Source organism: Tribolium castaneum, chromosome 1 (genome assembly GCF_031307605.1).
Source record: "Tribolium castaneum strain GA2 chromosome 1, icTriCast1.1, whole genome shotgun sequence".
Lineage (NCBI taxonomy): Eukaryota > Metazoa > Arthropoda > Insecta > Coleoptera > Tenebrionidae > Tribolium > Tribolium castaneum.
The window spans coordinates 12,561,108-12,585,485 of NC_087394.1; the positions used below are offsets into that span (position 1 = coordinate 12,561,108).

General features: G+C 29.0%; 1 protein-coding gene across 4 annotated transcripts; it reads left to right on the forward strand.

The window, feature by feature from the left end:
* The first annotated feature begins 906 nt into the window (after positions 1-906).
* Positions 907-23,184, forward strand: Gs2 (Glutamine synthetase 2). 4 transcript variants are annotated; one of them, XM_008193126.3, is made up of 5 exons: positions 907-1,062; positions 15,218-15,404; positions 19,556-20,192; positions 22,512-22,651; positions 22,713-23,184. In XM_008193126.3, exons 2-5 carry the CDS (start codon positions 15,221-15,223, stop codon positions 22,859-22,861), a joined length of 1,110 nt encoding a protein of 369 aa, XP_008191348.1. In that variant the 5' UTR covers positions 907-1,062; positions 15,218-15,220; the 3' UTR covers positions 22,862-23,184. The 4 variants fall into 4 exon arrangements, with proteins under 4 accessions (XP_008191348.1, XP_008191347.1, XP_008191349.1 ...); XM_008193125.3 differs by lacking the exon at positions 907-1,062 and adding an exon at positions 6,872-7,005; XM_008193127.3 differs by lacking the exon at positions 907-1,062 and adding an exon at positions 7,261-7,410.
* The last annotated feature ends 1,194 nt before the right edge of the window (positions 23,185-24,378 follow it).

The window sequence follows — 24,378 nt, forward strand, 5'->3', positions numbered from 1 at the left end:
TTTTCAAACACAGTATTCTTTTCAACATTTTTATTCTGTTAACCAAATTTCTGTACTCGATAGGTACACAAGTTTTAGTATGTGGAAAAATTATGAGTCCGTTTAGGATGGTACAATTCGAATAATTAAATGCCTATTTACCTAACTTTTTACCGAAGTATCTGTATTATTGACATATGTAAATTTTTAAAAACTGAATTAAAATTTTCCTTTAACGGATGATCTATCTACATTTTTGTGGTGTTTTTCCGTGCAAAGCTTGGTGTAAAGTGATTTTCCCGTAACAGCATCCAACATTTTCACATTCAATTAAGTCTAATTAGAAAAGTTCTTAATCACACGTTAGTTGGCTCAACTCCAGAAACATATCGGTAACTTGTTGATACTTATTGATAACCAATGCTTTCCAACCTTTTAAAAAGTGATTCCAGTGGCACCCACATTATTTTTAGTACAATAAAAAGCCGTCATAAGGGATCATTGAATGGGGTACTTAAATTTTGATTGCTTTTGATTGGCCGAAGTGGTTAGCATTAAATAATTCTCGGCATTAAACAAAATGACGTTTAAATTATTCTCTCTTCCCTCGCGTTCCATACAAACATATATTTTTCTCCAATTACGTCAATTACGTTTAAAAATTCACTCGAGGACTAGTTCCAACTCAGGTATTTGTTGACATTGATAACAAGAAATTCGAGTGATTCTTCGTAAATATTTACTGAAGTTTGACAATCAATTCCACGTGCGTGTTTTTCAAAAACAACAAAATCATTTCAAAAACGAAGAAAAATAAGTTTGCGTGCTACAGGATGATCAGTTCAATAACGAAGGTCAATTGGTGAAGGATTGCACTTAGTCAGGATAAAGGATATGGACACGTTAAATGTCCATAATGAATAAAATATCTCCCCTTGCGCATGTGTCGTGAAGGAGGGGAACCAAGTGCATAAAGGGAGTCATCGACAAGTGCGTACTCACAGTGGTTCCAAATCCGCTACTTTCACATGGTGTATTAAACGTTTATTTATAAACAAAACTAGACACTCAGCTGATCACAAGGTGAGTCCGCAACTTCTTATTTTTATCACGGAATAAAGAGGGTTCGATCGTGACCTCTCGTTGATTTCTTGCCGAATTTTTAACGCACAAAGCCACTGTTCCCATGAATGAAGTGATCAATGAAGGGATGGTCGCGGTTTTACTACAAAGATTCCCGCAGTAAATTAAATCGGTGGAATGAACTCTGGATCAGAAATTGGGTCAAAATTGTTTCAGCTTGTATTGATAAAGTAAAGCAGCGCTTTCAACAGTTTGATAGCCGAGCATTTACGCGACCGCAGATGATAGTGAAAGTGTAAGAGATAATGTATGTCTTAAGAAAGTGATGTGACAATTATCAATCTTTAATTTTTCAGGCGAAAGTTCATATTCCACAAAGTTTTTATTTTAATTTATAAATTATGAGTAACTATCATTTATTCAAATTAACGACAAAAATAAATATAAAGACTTGTCGAAAAACTACTCCCTAAAAAGCATTTTTAGCTAAAGAAATTTTGGTAATTTAATATTTAATTAAAGTTGGTCTCACCGTGCCTTGATTTTTCTTAAAGTTATTATAAACTTACTTAGGGTCGAATTTAACTAACATAATTCGAATTAAATTGTCATTTAGAATTTCATAATGGCAAAGTCAACTTACTTGCGAATTAAAATTTGATTGCAATTAAACAGACCCAAGAATATTGTATATACACTTTTTGTATACTGTTCTAAACCTTATTAATATAACAGGCTGATTCAAAATTCTGTGATAAATGTGATAAGTATATCCGAGTCAAAAGTTCATGTGGCAAAAAATGATTTGAGCCTTTTTTCACAAGATATATCTTTTCAAAGGTTAGATTTTTGTCTCAGGTTTTTGGCAGTTACATCAATTTTGCTTGATTTTAATTAGTGGAGACGGTAGACCTTGCAATTTTACACAGATATTTATTGAAAAATATCATCAATTTGTATCTTGTGGTGTACAAAATATTTAACAAACTAGCTACAATAAATTAAAGCCGACAACAAGGGAAATAAAAAACAACAATTAAGGCGGTTGCTAACAAAAGAAAAATTAAAAAATATGAATTTTGAAATATAAATCAAGTTTTGAATATTTTGAATCACCTGAACGTGTATTTATTTGCTGAATATTTTTTCATAACAAAAAGGAAATGAAAGAATCTCATATCTGAAATAGGTACTTTTACCAAAATATTTTGCACATTGGACTGTTTTATTTTAATTATAATGAGATGGACAGATAAAATATTCTTGTTAATGGTTTAAATTCCCTAATAAAAATCGGAATAATTTTTCATAACAAAATGAAAATATTAAAAGGATTTCAAATAATATGAAATATGAAATAAAAATATACAATTTAACTAAAATACTTCAGCAGATTTGACTGTTCTTTTTATTTATTTTTAAAGGGCGGATATCAAAATATTCTGTGGGTGATTTAATGATGAAAGAATCTCATATTTGAAACACTTTTACCAAAATACGTCAGCATTTGGACTGTTTTTTTAGTAGGTAATAAAGAAACGGGCAGATATTAAAATATTCTTGTTGGTGGTTTAAATTCCCTAATGAAAATGTAAATAAATTTAAATTTTTCATAACAAAAAAAACAGATAAAAGAATCTCATATTTGAAACACTTATTTTACTAAAATACCAATTTTGACTGTTTTTTTTAATTTTAATGGAATGGGCAGACATCAAAATATTGTTGTTGGTTTAAATTCCCTAATAAAAGTGGATACAATTTTTAATTTTTCATAACAAAAAAAAAATTATGAAAGGATCTCATTTTTAAAACACTTTTAACAAAATACTTGAAGAATTTGGACTGCTTTTTTTTTAATCATAATGAAATGGGGAGATAAAATATTCTTATTACTGGTTTAAATTCCATATTAAAAGTAGAAATAAATTTTAATTTTTTTAAACAAATAGAAATTGATAAGAGGACTTATATTTGGAACAATTTTACTAAAATACTTTAGCAATTTGGACTGTTTTTTTTTAATTATAATGAATATATAAAATATAAAAAAAATATTAAAATATTTTTCTTGATGGTTTAAATTTTCTATTGAAAGTTAAAATAAATTTTAATTTCTCATAAGAAAAAAGAAATGATGATAGAATCTCATATTTGAGACACTTTTAGGAAAATACTTCAGCATTTGTACTATTTTTTTTAATAATAAAGAAGCAGATATCAAAATATTCTTGTTGGTGGTTTAAATTTCTAATAAAAGTGGAAATAGATTTTAATTTTTATAACAAATAGAAATTGATAAAAGGACCTATTTGGAACAATTTTACACCAAAATACTTTAGCAATTTGGACTGTTTTTTTAATTATAATGAAATGAGCAAATTATAAAAATATTTTTCTTGGTGGTTTAAATTTCCTAATGAAAGTAAAAATAAATTTAAAAACTTTCGTAACAAAAAGGAAATGATGAAAGAATCTCATATTTGAAACACTTTTGCCAAAATACTTCAGCATTTGGGCTGTTTTTTTAATAATAAAGAAATGGGCAGATATAAAAATATTCTTGTTGGTTTAAATTCCCTAATAAAAGTGGAAATAAATTTTAATTTTTCATAACAAAAAGAAAATGATGAAAGGATCTGATATTTGAAACACTTTTACCAAAATACTTCAGCATTTGGACTGTTTTTTTTTTAAATAAAAGTTTAAATATATTTTATTTTTTTATGACAAATAGAAATTGGTAAAAGGACTTATATTTGGAACAATTTTACTAAAATACTTTAGCAATTTGGACTGTTTTTTTAATTATAATGAAATGAGCAAATATAAACATATTTTTTGGTAGTTTAAATTCCTTAATGAAAGTAAAAATAAATTTTAATTATTTGTAACAAAAAGAAAATGATGAAAGAATCTCATATTTGAAACACTTTTACCAAGATACTTCAGCAGTTGTACTGTTTTTTTTTAATAATAAAGAAATGGGCATATATTAAAAGATCCTTCTGGTGATTTAAATTCCCTAATTAAAGTGGAAATAAATTTTAATTTTTCATAACAAAAAGAAAATGGTGAAAGAATCTCATATTTGAAACACTACTCATTTTACCGAAATACTTGAGCAATTTTGCCTGTTTTTTCTATTAAAATGAAACGGGCAGACATCAAAATATTGTTGTTGCTGGTTTAAATTTCCTAATGAAAGTGGATACAATTTTTAAGTTTTCATAACAAAAAGAAAATGATGAAAGGATCTGATATTTGAAACACTTTTACCAAAATGCTTCAGCATTTGGACTGTTTTTTTTAATAACAAAGAAACGAGCAGATATCAAAGTATTCTTGTTGCTGGTTTAAATTCCCTAATAAAGGTGGAAATAAATTTTAATAATAAGGCTGTTACTCCAATGCTAACGAACAAGTGGTGTAAAGGTATCACCTTTCCTTTTGTTTACAACCTTTTGAAAGAGGAGAATAAGATTGTGACTCTACACCTACTACATTTTTATGTTAATTTTTTTGCTTGTAATGTGAAAATAATTGCAAATAGATTAGAATAAAATCTTTCAAAACAAAAGTACTAAATGAATATATGCAAATGCTTGGCCAATTTAAAATGATTTTGTTGTTGTTCCCATTATTGCAGTGATTTTGTCACATTAATATCTAAAAAACTGGTCATTTTCTCGTATCTGTGTACAACAATGTTGTGTGGTGGGAAATGAGGGTAACGAGCGTTTAATGATCTCATTGTCTTTATTTGTTGGCCGTAAGTACTGATACTTCCATCAGATACGCTATCGCCGAAAGATTAAACATTTATTTTTCTAATCGTGTTTAGATATTACAAAACAAATTGAGTTTGTTACAAATAATTATCAGTCCAATCGGAAATTTTCCTCGATTTGTTGTTTATAAGATTTCTTCGTTAATTATCTCATGTTGAGATTCTTTGGCCTATTTTCGAACTAATCAATTAGGGTCCTGTTTAATCGCAAATATTGTCATTGCAATGCTATTTAAATTGCCTCCTTTGTTGCTAATCGATTTTTTCTGGTTTTTGTGTAATTTGCATCGATAGTTTTAATAAATATTAACTATGTTATGTAGATAACCCGGTAATAATATAGTATTATCACTGTGATAAAGTAATCACATGCAGTCAATTAATACACTTTCACAGAATTATTTTGAAATAAGTATTGCATGCTACAAAGAAAAAGTCGAAATTACTTGTTACTATATTTAAAGTGTTTCAAGAGCTTGAAACAAATATTTTTTAAATGTTCCCATGTAGGTACTGATTGCTTTGATGGATGATAATTGATAAGTATTTAAATGAAGATTATAATCTCTAAATCCTCAAAGTTTCTTATCAATAAATACCCTTGTTTTGTTCAAACAGGTATTGTAGTACTATTTTCACGGATTACATAATAATTACTTTTTTGGAGTGGAATTAAGTAATATTTCTAAATTTGAATGAGAAACATTTACAATTCGAATTGCTATCCATACCCATTAGGATCATAAAGCTGTGTTAATAATAATTTTACTGGTAATTTCCAGATCTTATGTAAGTATTAACACAAGAATGATAATGAAGAAGTTGGAATATTTTTACTGTTGATCCAGGTAGTTTTACCTTTCATGTGACTTTATATTGACATCAGAAAAGATGATTATTTTATTTTATTTAATGAATTCTTCAAATTAGGACAATTTTTGTATTTTATTAAGAAAAACAAAAAAAACATGTTTTAGCTAAATTGCCAGTGCTGTTTATGATGAAATTATTTGAGCTAATTTAGCCTTGGGTACATTATTTTATGATACAGTGCGTTCAAAAAGTCTTTAGATCAACTCTTGCTGTGAAATTTTGAACGTATGTTGATTTCTTACGATTACTAGATACGAAAATACTGGCATTGGAGAATATCGCAAGTAGGGCGTTTGACACTTCACGATAATATATCAAAGAAAATACAAATCTGTCAATTTAAATTCCACAGCAAGAGTTGATTTAAAGACTTTTTGAACGCACCGTATATACAGTAGTATTATAATTATACCAAGCGTTTTATTAACTTCATTTTTTTTGCAAAAAACTGAAAACGCCTAGCTTCTTTCTCGACGTTATTTTTAGTGTTGCCAACTTTTGATGTGATGATTTTGATTTTTTGTTGTTTTTCATAAATGCTTTCAATGGCTTGTTATTGGTTTTAAAATTTCAAGTGTTCGTTGGTTTTGTTCTTAAATTGGCTTAATTGATAATACTCAAAAAAATTAATAGAAACTCTTCAAAGCTGAGAGTATTATCAGTTTTTGTGGGTTTGAAAGTTTTATTATTTCACTGTCGTTGAGAATTATTTTATGCAATTTCCAGTTATCTTTTTCCTAATTGTAGACTTCCTGGCAACATTGATTGATTTTTTTCAAGCAGAAACTGTTTTGTTTCGAAAATAGAAAATTAAGCAACGCTTCGTCTTTCAAACACTCAATTAAACAAATACCCACACCTTGAGTTAAAATTTTGCACGCACTCGATGCGTGTTCCTCAATTTTTAAATAACCATAAAAACAAATGACACTGCGGTTTAAAATAGAAAATACCTTTCTTAAGCTAATTACTCGATAAACGTACCACAAAATAAGCAATAAAACTGTGAAAATTCGTCATACGGAAACAATTTATTAATAAATGCATGAACAAAACGCATTTGGTTGTGTCTGAAGGATGCATTATTTTTGTAACATCTCCAAATACACATCGTTTACATTGGACTGAAAATTTTCCTCATAAACTTGAGTTTACACTCACTAATAATAAAAATTAGGAGTGTGTTGTGTAAATTTCCTTAAAACAAGGTGATAAAAGAGGCGTACTCTCGCGAAATTGTCAGAAATCGCCAGTCGTCGGTGGCCGACGCTCGCAAAATGGTAAGTTTTCGAAAAACTTACTCTACGTTGAAATTAATTCATTTAGGTCAGATTTTCTTTGTTATTGTTATCACTGACTACACTTTGTACCTGGCTATAGGCCGCAAGGTCGCCGTTGCTGATTCAAAACAACTGTTTTCTTGGATAAATTAGTGTTATTATCTAGGAAATAGGTGTGTTGTGGGCGTCAAAACATCTTTGTGGTTTTTCCCCAAAATTTCGACGCTGGGGACGCCGACGCCACGTGTGGATCAGCTGACACGAGGTCATTTCATGTTTCGAACGAATTTAACTCACACAGCATGCGGAGCTGCAACATTTTTATTGTTGTGTTGTGGTAGTGCGTTGACTCTTGTTTGAACACAAAGGCACCAAAATTTCATTGTCAAGTGAGCACTTAATGAAGTAAGTTCTCGAAGTCGAGAATTTTAATTACGAAAATTAAAAAAAAATAATTTGTATGTATGCCCTTGGCAACGTCCAATATTTTTTGCCTGCTCAAAGTCCGAACATTTCAGCTTCAAAATATTTTGGATCGTTGACTCTTGCGGGTAAAATTAGCAATCAGTATTTGTCTTTCCGAAAATGTCATTTCTGATCGAGAACGTTCGATAAAGAGTAATAATATGGTTCACATGCCATCAGTCTGTTCCACATTCTTAAATTGTGTCAGTGTTTTTCCTGTTGTTTACCAACAATCGAGACATGATGCTTTCAGAATAATTGAAACTAGGAAGACATTGAAGTTTATAGTCTCGTTACGATGATAATTTTACGAGATCTCTTGTGAAAACTTCCATTAAAACGTGCCAAACGCAGACGTCCGCTTTTAGATGTGGGTGCTAAAACAGATTTTTCTTTTTTGTCTGACGCGTGTGTCAAAGTGGTTTATAATTTGAAATTAAAATTCAAGTTTTTTTGAAGATTGATATTTCAGACGTGACTTGCAGATTCAAAAACCTGCTCAAATGCTTCCTGTTAGACGAAATTTTGCGAAAGCGCGATAAAACTATAAGTTGGTAAAACACCGTCCTTGGCCATGATAATAATATGACCTACATCATTATCTTAATTACGTTGTTAGTCTAAGGATGGTATTTTGTAGTCACAAATCTGCAGTTTTTCTCGACTGAAATTGCGGTTCAAAGTCACGGCGGAGTTCGGTTAAAAATATTCATATTTTCTCCTTTTAATACGCTAGAATTAGCGCCAAGTTTAATCTTGTACTAAAAATACACTGCGTCCATCAAAAATGATGAAAAACAATTTATTTATCTGTGATGGAATTCGGGTTCGAACAGATTTACTTGCGTTGTTTGTTTGAGAATTTGGAATTAGAAATATGATCATTTTCTGAAAATCATAAGAATGTTCTTAATTTTATTATACAGGTATAAAATAAATACTTTCACCAAGTAATAGAATCTATGAACATAATTTAATTTATTATTAGATAGGAACATAAATATCTTAATCGCATTTATTTGCCTTTGAACTGTACCTACATAGGTGTGCGTACAATGTTATGGAATTTTCCAATTTTTGGCATAGGAGACATACCATTGATTGATTAAAACTGATTAAATTTTATTGCATGTTACCACACTTGACTTTTTAACTACACTTTTTGAATAACAACAATATTTTTTAAAGTGATTTTTTAAAGTGTGTGAAAAAACAGGAAAACCATTATTTTATTGCTTTGTAAATTGATTTTGTAATTAGGATTGGTAGTAACAATTTATTGTTGTTACTGGAATATTGGAATCCAAAAATTATCATTATTTTTCACTTAAATTCAACTAACATTTTGCTTTAAACTGCAAAAAATAATTCTGTAGTAAATTTTAATTACACACATCTGTTATTTTTTTTCATAAGAAAAAAAATATATTTTACATTGTTTTATTTTCTATAACATTATGTTATTATTTTTACATTATGCTTGTTACAACAACAGTTTCTATAGCTGTTTACGTTTACGTATCAGAAGGCCACAAACATATTTTTATTAGCAACCGTCACAAAATTGTCTAATTTTAAGACCAAATGCCAGAGGTAAAAGTTATTGTATTTTTTGGCCACTCATTAAAAGTTTTACTTGTTTTTACTTTTACCAATCTGCACATTTTTACTAATCGACTTAACACTAAAACGAATAAGAAGTGATCGTAGTACTAATATAAGGAAAGAAATACACACTGTTCAGAAATGGTTGTTCATCAAGTCACCTATAAAATTTGGACGTAATGTGCCGCTTAATATTAATTGTCAAGGAGACAGATCTGTCAAAGTAATGCAAAAAAACTTTCAGTTTAAAAACGAAAGAGTACACAACAACAAGAACCACAGAAATATAAAACACAAATCAAGACAAACTTTATACACTTGAAACAAGTTTTGTCTAAAAATGCAAAAAAGTGCTAGTTCAAAGATTTGACAGAGATGACTCAGAAGCTACAACAGTCATTTCGACAAAGCGGCACATTGAATTTGAATTCCAAACTCCACTTGATGAACAATTATTTTTGAACATATTGTATTAAGAATATGTAATGAAACAGAGACAGTATTTGTTTTAAGACATGAGGGTTTTAAACATGTTTTTTTTTCTCAAATACCAAATGAACATCATAGTCAGGTCAGGTGAGGTCAGGTCATGGGAATGTGAAGACAGTAGGACTATACCTATTTAAAAAATCTCTCAATCTTTATTGATTTATGTGAACAAATGCGTTTACGGGTAAAATTGTGTATATTATTCGGAGTAAAATTGAGTTAATGTGGTATGTGACTCAGCTGGAATTACAATGTGTTCAAGAATGGTTGCTCATCAAGTCACCTATGAAATTTGAACATAGTGTGCCGCTTAATTAAAATTGAAAATACCGTCAAAGTGACAGATTCGTCAAAATTATGCAAAAAGGTTTTGAATCTTAAAAAAAGAATACACAACATCAGAAATCACTGAACTGCAAAACCCAGATCAAGACAAACTTTCCACATGAAGCAACTTTTGCCGAAAAATGTAAAAAACTTACTAAAAAGGTAATTTATTGATTTGACAGAGGTGACATTATTTACTACCAGAGTCATTTGGATGAAGCGGCTTTGGATGAATCCCTTTGCCAACTTGATGAACAACCATTTTTGAACACACTGTATTTGCCGTATTACGTTTGCCAAAATAATTGTCAGCTTCACCACATAAATTATCACTAATTATAACTTTTACTTATAATAATATAAGGTACTATTAGAAATTAATTAACTACCTACAACCAATATGTTATAAAAATTCAGCTAAAAATTAAAAAAAAATATGAAGCGAAAATTTCCAGAAAGATTACTCTTATGATTGTAATTACACATAAAATAATCAATAATACCTAATGAATGTACCTATAAACCATCAGATTTCATCGAATTTTGTCTAGTTTTTCGTGTGAAATTTGAGTGTGTAAATAAATAAATCTAGAAACTAGAAAAGCTTACATATTTTGGGACACGTTTCTTTTGAATAAAAAAATCCAAATAAAGCCAAAGACGGCACAATGTAGAGTAATTTATTCTCTTTGTTAAAATTAAAAAATAATATAGATAGCAAAGAAAATTTTGCAACAAATGCAATTTTCAGGTAACATGTGAGATGTGATCGTAATAGTTGTTATTACCTAACAATAAACACTGTTTTTCATATTCCTTAGTAACTGTTGAATGTGGCAAAATTTAATTACAATTATTATTGTTTAGTAGTTTAGTGTGAATTTGTTACCACTGATTTAAATGTGGGAATAATGAGGAAATTTTCAGCTACTACGTCAATATGCAATGGCAAACAAAAGATACTACTAATCTGATAGATATACAAGAATAATCAAATATTTAACTCTTATTGCAAACACTAGAAACATTACTGGTATTATCTGCTACCACCAGAGTCATATGATCAGTTTGCGTATTTTTACACAGTTCTAATGACTTAACCAACTAATTAATTATGTATTTATATCATTGTTCTGTCACTCTGATAACAAAAATGTTGTAAATTTATCAGCAGAGTTAATTTAAAAAAATATTTTTTTACGTTTAGTCCTGTGTAAAAAATACAATTCTTCCATTCTCACACAATTGAGATTGTTTTGTTATCACTTATAACTCGCGTGAACAACACGTGAAGTGTGTTATCAGGCGGTTAGAGACAGGTTGACTACCATTTTAAACTTGATGGTTATGTAATTTCACCGGTTTTGGGCATTAGACGAGTTTAAAGGTGACACAGCTTTTCTGGGTGCTAATCAAAAATTTCACTTTAATAATTCATTAAAAATCCTCAATGCGAGTCAAGGATAACCGCAAAAATTGATTTCGGGTGAGATCGATGAATATTGATAGGGCGATGTGTGTCAAGAGTGTTTGTATTAAGGAGGGTAGCTTATATTTAACGTCAGAATCTGACAAACGAAGCAAGTAAACAGTTTTCTTAATACAATTCCCGGGCAATGTTCGAGGGGGTTCCAGTTATCGACAAGTTGTTAATTATATAACAAAGACGATTAGATTTAAAGGTTAAAAGTTATTGTCAATAATAAGTGATGGGGATATATCGCCGTAAAAAAGCAAACTTTGGGAAAAGTTTTATGAGTGATGGCGATAATTTCGACACTTTAAAACTAATCTGTTCTCACGTACATCATCGGAAATTTATTTTATTTATTTATTGTTGGTTAATTGGGTAATTAATCTTGTACGTGTGTGATGTAACTGGCAAAATAAATTTCAGATGTAATTAAACTTACATGACAACAAATGATGTATAATTATTTCTACGAACATTTTTTGTTAGGGACTGGATGAAAACATAATTTATGCAACATAAAAATTTACATAATTTGTTGACCTAGAAGTTATGATTCATAAAAAATGTATAACGCAACGACTGATTTTGAATACGTATTATTGCTACATTCGTCAATTAATTAATTAATTTAAAATGTTTCATTAATAATTTAATAAGAGTATGGGATGCACCTGCAAATGATATTAAATGTGAACAGTGAGTAATTACTTTGTTGACATGAACGACAAGGAAATTAGTTAACACAAGGTTCATTTAATGAGAAGTATCAAGTGCCAAATGTATAAATAGGAAATGGTTTGTTATGCTTTATATACAGCTTGATTAAACCCTTTTGTACAAATTAATTTGTTGGTTTTTGACCTTTTAATTGTGGGGCGCTTTATCACTACATCATATTGTAAAGCCTGTAGCAAAATATTTTCTAATCAATCTAAAGAGTGCTCAAAAACTGGCGCATCAACTCAATGATGTGTGGTAGAGAACTGCTTACATATAAAGGTGAAAATAGTAAAAAAATTCTTTGTATTAAACTTATTGATAGATAACGAATTCTAGATAAATGATATGTGGCAACGTTGTCTAACAGTCGTGATCGCAATAAAATTTGATCAACAATAAAAATAACTAATTTTTGAAACGGTTTCCTAGGAAATAATTCCCAGTGTCGGCACATCTACACATAGTGATTTTTTCATTAATTTTAATTTTTTTTAATTCAAAAAATTGCTAAAGTTTGTTAGAAAGTTACAGTTAACACAATAAGTTTGTAGCTTCACATTTTTTAAAATATGACTTTGGGAATTTTTTCAACATTTGTTCCGTAATCTGAGCTTGCTTCTTAATAACGTACCACTGAGTTGGTGCGCCAGTTTTCGAGCACCCTGTACAGGTTGGTCCAGCTTAGCTATTAGTAAAGTTGGACTTTTGATGTTTTACAAACGTTATACAGAGTGTCCCATAAAAGTAGTATGTCATAATAGTATGTTTTTCAAGGCAAATTTAAAAACTTAAAACTTTACACTTTTAGTATTAAAAATTACTGAAAAATAAAAACAAAAGCAGTGCTTTTTTGATGACATTTTACTAGGTACTACATGTTGATCAAGGTCTAACATTATTAGTTATTAATTAAGTTTGATCTGAATTGCTGTAGGATGTTTACAATTTACTTCGTAACTTTTTAAATTTTAAGGCCATTTATTTTGCTTATTTCAAATGGCAACCTCAGTTTATTTTTACATCATTTGATGGAGAATTAGAAAACGAACTTTTTTTTTATAGAATTCTAACGTAAATCTTAACAAATTTGTAGTTATTTGTGAAAATTCATCCTGTCAATGACAAATGATTTTAAAATGATTAAAAGTCGAACGTGGTTAATGTTTTTGGCAAATAACTCTGTGAATGTGTTACAGTATAATGTTGTGATAACAAAAAATATTGTTTTTTAATTTCCGCATCGAAAAATATGAAAATAAGTAGGATTATAGCCATTTTCGACTTCTATTCATTAAAATTGTCGGTAACATAGTTCGAAAAACAAGTTTTGGCAAATAATTCCGAATGCGTTAGGATTTACATTTGGATTGTATTAAGAAAAATGTTTGAAAAAACTTTGGAAATAAATTGTAAACACTCAATCAAACTTTACTAATGAGTCTGTTAGTCCTTGTGCAACACCTACCTACTAATAATGTCATCAAAAAAGTACTGCTTTTATATTTTATTAATTTTTAAAACTCTTTAATGTAAAACCAATTTTATTTGGTTTTTATTTTTTAACAGTAATTCCTGAACCGATTTCAAATAAACTGTAGGGACATGTAAGAAGCTAGAAAGGCAAGTCGCATACCATTAAAAAATATTATTTTTTTGGGACACTGTATTATCAAAAAATATTTTCCTTAAATGTGTGTTAGAATATAAATAACATCTACAAAATATCTAACCTTTAACTTATATAATAACTGAGCTACAGAAGACGGGGATGGGTTGGACCATCCTGTAAACAACATCTCAAAATAAGACGAAACTTAGTTAAAATAAATTAATTCTGATAAACCATTGAATGCTTCAGTTGTTATAAATAGTTACCGTGTGATAACTGCTTATTTTAGAATATAAACTAAATTTCAGAAATTTTTGTCTACTTCACATCTAATCAAAGTCATGACCTTGATTAGGTGTAATTGTATCTACAATGTGTTCAAAAATGGTTGTTCATCAAGTTGACTATGGAATTCAAAATCAATGTGCCGCTTAGTTCAAATGACTATCGTAATTTTTCTGTCAAGTCAAGATTTTTGTTGTTATGTATTCTTTCGTTTTTGAATTCGAATTATTTTTGCATTATTTTGAAGGATCTGTCACTTTATTCACTATTTAAATTAAGCGGCACATTACGTTTAAATTTCAAAGGTGCCTTGATGAACAACCATTTTTGAACACATTGTATGATAACGATAAGATGGTTTTTACATCTGTTACATTTTATTACAAAGGAGCTATTCTTCGAAAGACTGAAACAAAGTGACGCCACCTTAGAAACTTAAATTTGGCGAATTCTGCCTGTTATTGAGAAAAGAGCATTTATAAATTTAAAAACCTGGAAAATAACTTGTTTTTCTACTCATTTTTATTAAACAATAATAATTTTTCTCAAAATTTTAACAAGTTTTGTGAACTGAAACGCTTCTGTAGTTGTTTTGTACTAAGTTATTATTATGAAATCTGTACCAGGTTTCAGATACTTTCGTCCACATGGCATTTTTAGTCTTCTGAAATTACAATTGTAGACTTTTTTTGGTATTGTTTTAAGTCTGAGCGAGGACACCTTATTATTTATTTGTCCTTTTGCCTTTGTTGATATTCGAAGGGGTAGTTTTATTGATTTGTGGTTCTGCTAATACACCGAACATTATTTGTGGATTACGCCAGCAAAATAATATCAGTTGGTTTTCTTCCACTCATTAATCATTGATTCCGTTTTCTTCATTAAAAATTGTCACACTTCATAAACGTGACATATCAGCGGATCTTATAGGGAATACTGTTTACTACATGATTATCATAATGAAGCAAACTCCTTATCAGCATTGAGTAACACACAATATGATTCGTATTTTCCTATAAAGTGCACTGTTTTTCTCTGCTATTAATACCCAACTATCAAAATTATTAATTGATATGACGTAGATTGAGTTGAATGATTCAATTATTAATTAGATATAAAACAAGATGAACTCATTTGATTTGTGTCAGTGGCTGAGTGCTAATCGTAGTACTGTACTAAGTACGTTGTTTCTCAACTGTGATTGAGTTTTTTTATCAATTTGTTATTTTTTTTTATAGACGATGCCGAATACAACCCTCGAGAACTCACCCAATGCGGTGCTCAACAAGTCAGTGGCTGAAAGGTACATGCATTTACCGTGTCCCGAAAATAAGGTAAAAGCCACCTACATATGGATTGATGGGACTGGTGAAAATGTCAGGGCGAAAACACGCACAGTCGATTTCGTCCCAAAGAAACCCGAAGGTAATTTTTTATTGATCGGTGCGACCTTTCACGTCAAACATGCTTTGGGACACGCCAAGATATGTTTTTTCTAATTCCCGTCCGGAGCAAACTTGGTTTTCACAATTTTAATTAATAATACTAGAGTAGTTCATTACGAACATGATTTCATCAGCTTGTCTGCTATGGATATTTTGTAATTTCTGCTTGGATGTTTCGGGTACGCGTATAAGGACCGCCTAAAAATTATACAGTAAAACCTCTCAACAGCGGGAATTTTTAATTTTCAGTTGTGCAGAGGTGTCCACTAATAGAAGGTGTAAATTTTAATGTAGGTTTTGTTACGTTCCTACAAAAATGTCCGTTGTGAAGAGGTGTCCGTTATTCGGAGGTGTCAATTAAGGGAGGTTTTACTGTATTTGGTTCTGATTTATCAAAATATTTTAATAAAATTAATAAAACAACAAACATCTGTTTTCGAAAAAGAAAAAAGTTTGTATACAAAGAGGTGCACTTGCATTTAAAAAACAGAATTTTTAGCTCAAATACATTTAAAAAATGAGTTAAGTAGTCGTTTTAAAAAAATATACAGTGAGTGGCAAAATAATAATCTTGTAATAAAATTTAACAACGATAGGACCAGCTTCCTTAAAAGATTGTAAATAAAAAAACATGAGTTGCAACGTTTTTTTTTATAAAAAAAATCACTTGGCTTTTTTAATGTAATTTATAATAACTTAATGACAACAACACATGCACACACCACAGCATCTTCACACCAACTGAAATAATAATCTTATTAAAACTGAAACTAATTTTATTTTTTTTTTCTTCAATATTTAGGATTTGTTATTTTTTTGTAATTAGGAAATAAACTCCCACTAAATTAGCGAAAATGCTCAAACAGGTCATTTTCCGTTTTTAAAAATATATCATTTTCTACCTGATTTAAACTTTTGCACTTTTCGTATTTTTGAGTAATGAGGAATGACTGTAACGGCGTTACAAAATTATTAAATGTTATCTAAAATGTTTTCGAAAACAAAATTATTCCCAAAGTGGAAAAGTTTTGGTAATTTTAATTAATACAAATAAAAAACAAACAAAACTATAGTATTTAACAAAAAAAGAGTGAAACTCATTTAAATAAGATTTTCATTCAGTTTTCAAGTGCCATACTATAACCTCTTGACAATAGACATACCTATCTGTGGACCCATATTTTGGCCGGAAATTATATTATAAAGTGTATCTAATATTTTTCAAATCTAGATTTTGTGGCCTATTTGAAAGGAAAGTGGAAAGTCCAAAGTGTACATTCTCCATTTTTAGGAAAAATAAGACAGATGGTGCTTTTCTTCAATTCTCAATGTAGAATTTATGAAACAAAATTATTTTGTAAAAACAATTCAGTTTGTTTTCTATATTCTATATTTCATATTTTATACTTTTATAGAATGTGTACCTCAAAAAGAACTTAAGAAATGATGCTAATTTACTAGTGTTCTGTCTAAACTGAATTTTCCGGAAGTAGATATATGGAAACAAGTTTTTGCACTATAACTTTAGAACCATTTCATCAAATATTACAAAACTTTGTACAGTTACTAAAGAGAACATGCCTTTTAATTTGGTAATTACAAAAACCGGATCCCTCCACTCAATTTCTAATTGCATCTTTTCCAAATCACATTTTTTTTCATATTTCTTGCCCTCTTAACATTACTTTAGAGTTTTGTATTTTTTGAGTTATCAATAAAAATACCTATTTCAAAAAGTGTAAGGGATAAGTAAGGGATATCACATTCTATTTATTCTGAGAAAGTGAAAAAAAAACATTAATAAAATAATAAGTTTTGTAGTTTAACTTTTGTACATATTTATTCCAGGTTTGACAGAATATATTGTTTTCATTTATGTTTATAGCACTGGTTGCAGTTCCACAGAATTGAGCATTGTAACAAAATAATTGATTTTCTGTTTTTCTTTTCTTTTAAATATAATACAAATAATAGTCTTTAATTTTTCCTACCAGATTAGCTAAGATTCTTAAAAAAATAACATCTCCAAAAAAAGTTACAATATTTTTGCAAAAGAACCTTTTTGTACGTTTGAATTTATCGAAGATGTGTAGATTCTAGATCGCAATGTCAACTCAACCAAATGCTAGTTAAATTTTCAAAAAATAACTTTTTTTAAAGTTGAGAAGTTTTTCTAGTTTCCTTAAAAGTTATATCGAATTGTTTTGTCATTAACAAAAAAAAGGTAGTAGGATTTTGTTTAAAATTTGGATGATTTGTTGGTGAAATAACAAAATTATAATGTTTGTTTTTCTAGTAACTATTAAAATATGCTTATTTGTGTAACATATAATATTTTGGTTTGTATTGCCATTTCTACAATTAAAAGATCTACCCATATGGCTAAAAAAATTAGGGGTTTCCATTAAAAAAATTCAATGTAATTAGTGAATTACTCAAAAAATAAAATGTGATTTTTTTAACTTAGTTGAGAACAGTATGGTCTAGGAAGCAAACTACAAGGCTTATAATACAGGGAAATTAAAAAGTATGGATACACATAAATATTACCAAAACGGTTTAACAGAGTATTACCTTAAAATTTGGCAGTTAAATTCAGCTCAGAAGTTTTTCAATTTTCTATCATCGTTTATTTTGAAAATACAAGGCTAACTTGATTTTTTATGACACGAAGGGTCAAATTTAGTAATTTTTAAAAGAGTTTTTTATTTTTATTAAAGGTTTGGTAAAAAAAATTCAAAAATTCATTTAATTATGGATTTTAATTTTTTTCAGTTTAATTTTTAAACTGTTATTAGCTTTCTAAAAGTCAAGAAGTCAATGGAAAATCATTTTGAACATTTTGTGTAGCATAAAAATAATGTATTTCGTGTTTAAACTTTTTTTATTGAAATGTATTATTTTTCAGTTAAAAGCGTTATTTTAACAATTATTATTAATTTCTACTTATTTTTTGGTCAATGTTCAAGCGGAAAATAGCTGACGATAGATAAAGATAACATTTCCAAGGCTAACAAAATTTTACATTTTTCAAAATTTTATTAGTTCGATTTTTTTAAAGCTTCGATTAAAATAAGGTATGTGTTATACCATTGGAACTTTGAAAAAAATAATAAATTTGACCCTTCTTGCCATTTAGAAGAAATCAAGTTAACCTTGTATCCTAAGAACAAATGGAAAAAGATAAATAGATAGATAGAAACAATAAAATTTATGTACCAATAGATGAATAGTTTTTATAATATTTAACTTTTATTTATTTTATTTATTTTTATTTATTTTAATAAAAAAAATTCAAAAATTTATTTAATTATGGATTTTAATTTTTTTCAGTTTAATTTTTAAACTGTTATTAGCTTTCTAAAAGTTAAGAAGTCAATGGAAAATCATTTTGAACATTTTGTGTAGCATAAAAATAATGTATTTCGTGTTTAAACTTCTTTTATTGAAATGTGTTATTTTTCAGTTAAAAGCGTTATTTTAACAATTATTATTAATTTCTACTTATTTTTTGGTCAATGTTCAAGCGGAAAATAGCTGACGATAGATAAAGATAACATTTCCAAGGCTAACAAAATTTTACATTTTTCAAAATTTTATTAGTTCGATTTTTTTTAAAGCTTCGATTAAAATAAGGTATGTGTTATACCATTGGAACTTTGAAACAAATAATAAATTTGACCCTTCTTGCCATTTAGAAGAAATCAAGTTAACCTTGTATCCTAAGAACAAATGGAAAAGATAAATAGATAGATAGAAACAATAAAATTTATGTACCAATAGATGAATAGTTTTTATAATATTTAACTTTTATTAAAAATTATTAAAAAAAAAAATTATCGATAAATTGATTCTAGTTTCTTATTAAAACGAAAATTGGCTTGTGTCAACATTTTATTTTTTAAATATTTTAAGTTTTCGAGCTCAGTATGAAAATTACTGTTTAATGTCAGTATTTTTAATGCTAGAGTGTATTATTAGGTGATATATGGAATGTTTGTTGTTTACTTTTGTTGTTATTTTTTAATTACCTTATTCATTAAGTATTGTTTCCCTGTTGATTTATTACACTTAGCATGCAGGAAAATAAAACTGTTACGCATTCAAATAATTGTTTTATTATAATTTCAGAGTTGCCGGTTTGGAACTACGACGGAAGTTCCACATACCAAGCCGAAGGCACCAACTCTGACACATATCTATGTCCTGTCGCCATCTACAACGACCCCTTCAATGGGGGCAACCACAAGTTGGTCATGTGCGACACCTACAAATACAACAAAAAACCAACCGAAACCAACCACCGACACACGTGTCTGCAAGCCATGGAGGCGGCTAAAGACACCAAACCCTGGTTCGGTATCGAGCAGGAGTACACTTTGCTCGACATGGATATGAGACCGTTGGGGTGGCCCAAGAATGGGTTTCCGGGACCTCAAGGCCCTTACTATTGCGGTGTGGGGGCTAATAAGGTCTACGCACGTGATATTGTAGAGTCTCACTACAGTGCTTGTCTGTATGCTGGTATTAATATTGCTGGAACCAATGCTGAGGTCATGCCAGCTCAATGGGAGTATCAGGTTGGTCCCTGTGAGGGTATTTCCATCGGGGATGAATTGTGGGTCTCGAGGTATATTTTGCATCGTGTCGCTGAAGATTTTGGGGTTATTGTCACGTTTGATCCTAAGCCGATTGAAGGCGATTGGAATGGAGCGGGGGCTCATACTAACTTCTCCACTAAGGCGATGAGAGAAGATGGAGGAATTATGTAAGTTTTTATCTCGTGAAGTTTCGTCAAGTCTTTAAAAAAGTACCAAGAGTCTAAGGATTCAATCAATTTTAAGTGTGTTTACCTGTGAACAAAAAAATTAGCTTTGATTTTGCAAAATTAATTTTCAATGTCTTTACTTGAGAACAAGAAATGGGTTTTGATTTTGCAAAATTTTGGGACCTCACTTTCTCAAGTACCTACGTTATGTAATTGATTGTTGGTCTTGCGAAATATTTTTTTTTAGATTCAAACTTTGAGAGATCTTTAAAAAACAAAGATTTTTGACGTTCTTGATGCAAATAAGGGTTATGTCTTTTTCATTTTGATCTTCCAAATCTTTGTTATTTGGTAAATCAGTTTCAGAAACATTGAATATAAAAAAGTAAAGCAGTTGACATGAAATTCTATTCGCGGTCTTGAGATCAGTCTACATTTTTTTAAGAGATTAATTTTTTATTTTTCGAAGTATTATTGTTAATATTATGAGAAATAAGAATTTTGAATGGAAAATGTGATAGCCTTTAGGCTTTAGTATGAATAAGAAATTGTTTTGATTATACAACAGTTTTGAGTTTTAATGAAATTGGCAAAAACTTTATTATTTTTTGAAGTATTTTCTTGGGAAATGTTACACTCTTTAGAAAGGGTTTTTTATGTATAATGTTATAATTTTTAGCTCGTTTTTACTTCATTTATTAAAATATTGAGCTTTAATTTGTAGTTTAATTTTTAATTTTGTTTATTTTGTAGAATGTAAATCTATTGAAGGTGAAATGCTATGCTTCATCTTGAGTTCAGTCTTCACTTGCTCAAGAAATTGAATTTTAATTTATCGAAAAAGAAATAAGGACCTTGAGGTTCTAAGATTTCTTTTTCATTTATCAAGAAATTGATATTTTGTTATTGATTATTTTCAAACAGATTTGAGAAAATCTAAATTTTTGAGCTAAAGTACATATCACAGTTTTGAGTTTTTAATGAAAAACTTTTTATTTTTTGATGTACATTTTTGAGAAATGTTACACTTTTTAGAAATGCAAGGTTTTTTATGTAAAATGTCATAATTTTTCGCTCGTTTTTACATCATTTATTAAAATATTGAGCTTAAATTTCGTGTTTAATTTTTAATTTTGTTTATTTTGCAGAACCTAACTTGGAAAAATATTAAAATCTAAAAAAAAAGAATGTAAATTTATTGAAGCTAAAAAGCTATAATTCATCTTAAGTTCAGTCTTCACTTGCTCAAGAGATTGAATTTTAATTTATCGAAAAAGAGATTCTGAGGTTTCTCTTACGTTTATCAAGAAATTGAGTTTTGGATTTCTAAAACTTTTATTTCTTAAATCTTAAAGTTGTTCTTTCCTCATTTAAGACCAAGAAAAATTGAGTTTTTTTTGCAAAATATGTATTTTAATTGGATTGTTTTTAGTTAAAGAAACATGCTTAGCACTAGGTTTTTAAAGGAAATAATGCAACATTTTAATTTTTCTTACTTTTTTCAAGATATTTAAATCTTTTTTGCAAAAGTTTACTATAAATACGGACATGACAAATGTTAAAACCTTAAAAAAGTCAGGATCTTGATGTCACTATCTTGAGATTAAATTTTTGATTATGGAATATTAAATTGAGAAACGTTCAAATAAAAAAAAATGATGCTGTTGAAGTAATAAGTGGCCATACATAGTCTTATATAGTTTACTCTTTAGTTTTTTCAGAAATTAAGTTGAGATTTTTGAGAAATACAAAAGTCTAAAAAATAAGGTTCTTGAGAAATAATAATATAATTAATTATCATAATTATTAGATTAGTCTTCGCTTTTCTAAGAAAATGAATTCTGAATTTGCAAATTCTTTATTTCTTAGACTTCAACTTAAAAACATTGAATAAAAAAAGAAAATATAAAGGTAAGTAACGGTCTTGTTGTAAAAATGGTTTTTATAGTTTTGAAGTCGGGCTTCACAATATGATTTTTGAAATAAAATATACAGTTCCAAGGGATTACTTTTCATCTTTTCAATAAATTGAGCTTTAATTTTTATTATTATTTTTTTAAATTCTTACTTCGTTTTTGATGTTAGAATTCCATTGACTTGCCGTCGGTCTTCCCTTTCTTGAATTTCGTCTCACAGTTCTTCCAGCTTTCATTTATCGTATTTTTGGCTTTGTTGTTAATACGAGTATTGTACCTTATGCCCTGTTATTAAGATACTGAAAAAACATGAGAGAGATTGTAAATCATTCATTGGTTTATTTAAAATTATTATATTTAGAGTTGTTGTTTGTGTGTTTATCATTAATTTTGTCTTTTTTAGTGAAATCGAGAAAGCCATCGATAAGCTCAGCCGAAACCACCTTAGACACATCCAGGCCTACGATCCTAAGGGAGGAAAGGACAACGAACGTCGTCTCACCGGTCGCCATGAAACTTCCTCGATCCATGACTTCAGTGCAGGTATTTAATTTTCACCTTTTATTAGGGAGATCAGATATAATAATTGTTTTTTTTACTCTAGGTGTGGCTAACCGTGGCGCGAGTATTCGTATTCCTCGCGGATGTGCAGAAGATAAGAAGGGATATCTTGAAGATAGGAGACCATCTTCAAATTGCGATCCGTACGCAGTATGTGAAGCTTTGGTCCGAACATGTATTCTAGATGAATAAGAAACACGTTCAGTCGTGTTTTTTAAACCAATTTTATTATTTTTGTTTATTTCTCTTTCTTCTGTATAATTTGTATAATACGACTTATATGTTCGTTTGGAGAAGTTTTATTCTTCAATGTGACAGAAACTCACTGTATTCAGTATATGTAAATATATAACAATGTCATATCAGTAGGTTTAAGAGCTAATATGCATGCAACGAAATATTGGTTGATGGGAATAGCACATGCTCTATTAAAATGTATTTTGTTACGTTGTGAAATAGTTTATACAAGTTATTGTAATTCCAACAATTCAAATATATTTGCTATGTTCACAGAACTTGTTTAAACCAAATTTGGTACACCAGTTTTCCTTGTTTTCCTTTTTTTTTAATGGTTTCCCATGATTTAAACAACCAATTAGTCCGCCAAAAATACCCCTTTATCACAATGTTTCAAATTTAATGAGTGACACATAAGGAACATACCGACGATGTTATGAAAAAAAACTGAAGAGAATCACATGTACGAGTACAATAATCAATATTTTTTCTTTTTTTAGTGGTGTCCTTGTGTATAAATTATTTTAAATTTATTTTTATAAATATTACGCATGATGATCGTGTGTTTGGGTACGTATTTAAATAATTTTCACGGTAAACAACATTAAAAAATTCTATTCCCTAGCTTGAAAAATTTCAAAAGATTTCAAACATCACTTTTAGTTTTACTCTTATTGGTAAAAGGTGGAACTTGTTGAAATTTTTTGCAACCACGAAACCTAAGAACAAGCGAATCAGTAACAACTTCTGATTAAATTACTTTTTGTTTCCATACCGTGTGAATTTTTTAACTGGAATAAAATTTATAACTTGGATATAGGCAATTTTTGTAAAAATTCCAGAAACAGATCGCTTTTTGTTTTTTCTTGTCCATCATTTAGTGGACATGTTTCTTGTTTGTTTGCTGTCAAAACTGCACAGCCATCTCCAACTTTTTTTTCAAATGTAACGGTATGTTATTGTGTGACACATCATGTAAAAGAGCACTTTGTAAGGAATACAACGCACTCTTTGTTTTCTAAATATTATCAATGCCCAAGTGATAAAAAATTAAAGCAGTGTGGAATTATTGACTAAAATAAAATTTGTAACTTGGATATAAGCGATCTTTGTAAAAAATCTTGAAACAGGTCGATTTTTTATTTTCTTTTGCGCATCATTTGGTGCATGCGGTTTTTGTTTATCTATTTTCAAAAATGCCCAGCCACCTCTAACTTTTTTTTCAAATGTAACGGTATGTCAAGTGTCACCTCATGCGAAAGACCACTTTGTAAGGAATGCAACGTACTCTTTCTTTTCTAAATATTTTCAAAGCTTACGCGATAAAAAAATGAAAATCAATTTTTATAAGTTGAAATTATAGGCAAATCACACTAGAAATGTTGAAAAATGTTAGAAATACATACTACTATCGTTATGATATTTCCCAGGAGAGGAACGGTACCCATTTTGAACAATTGTTGCCTTAAATA

What these genes read in the sequence shown, in the direction of transcription:
- Gs2 (XM_008193125.3), top strand. An exon ending in CGTCCCAAAGAAACCCGAAG is followed by an intron (nt 15,405 to 19,555) that starts GTAATTTTTTAT and finishes TTATAATTTCAG; the next exon opens with AGTTGCCGGTTTGGAACTAC. An exon ending in AGAGAAGATGGAGGAATTAT is followed by an intron (nt 20,193 to 22,511) that starts GTAAGTTTTTAT and finishes TGTCTTTTTTAG; the next exon opens with TGAAATCGAGAAAGCCATCG.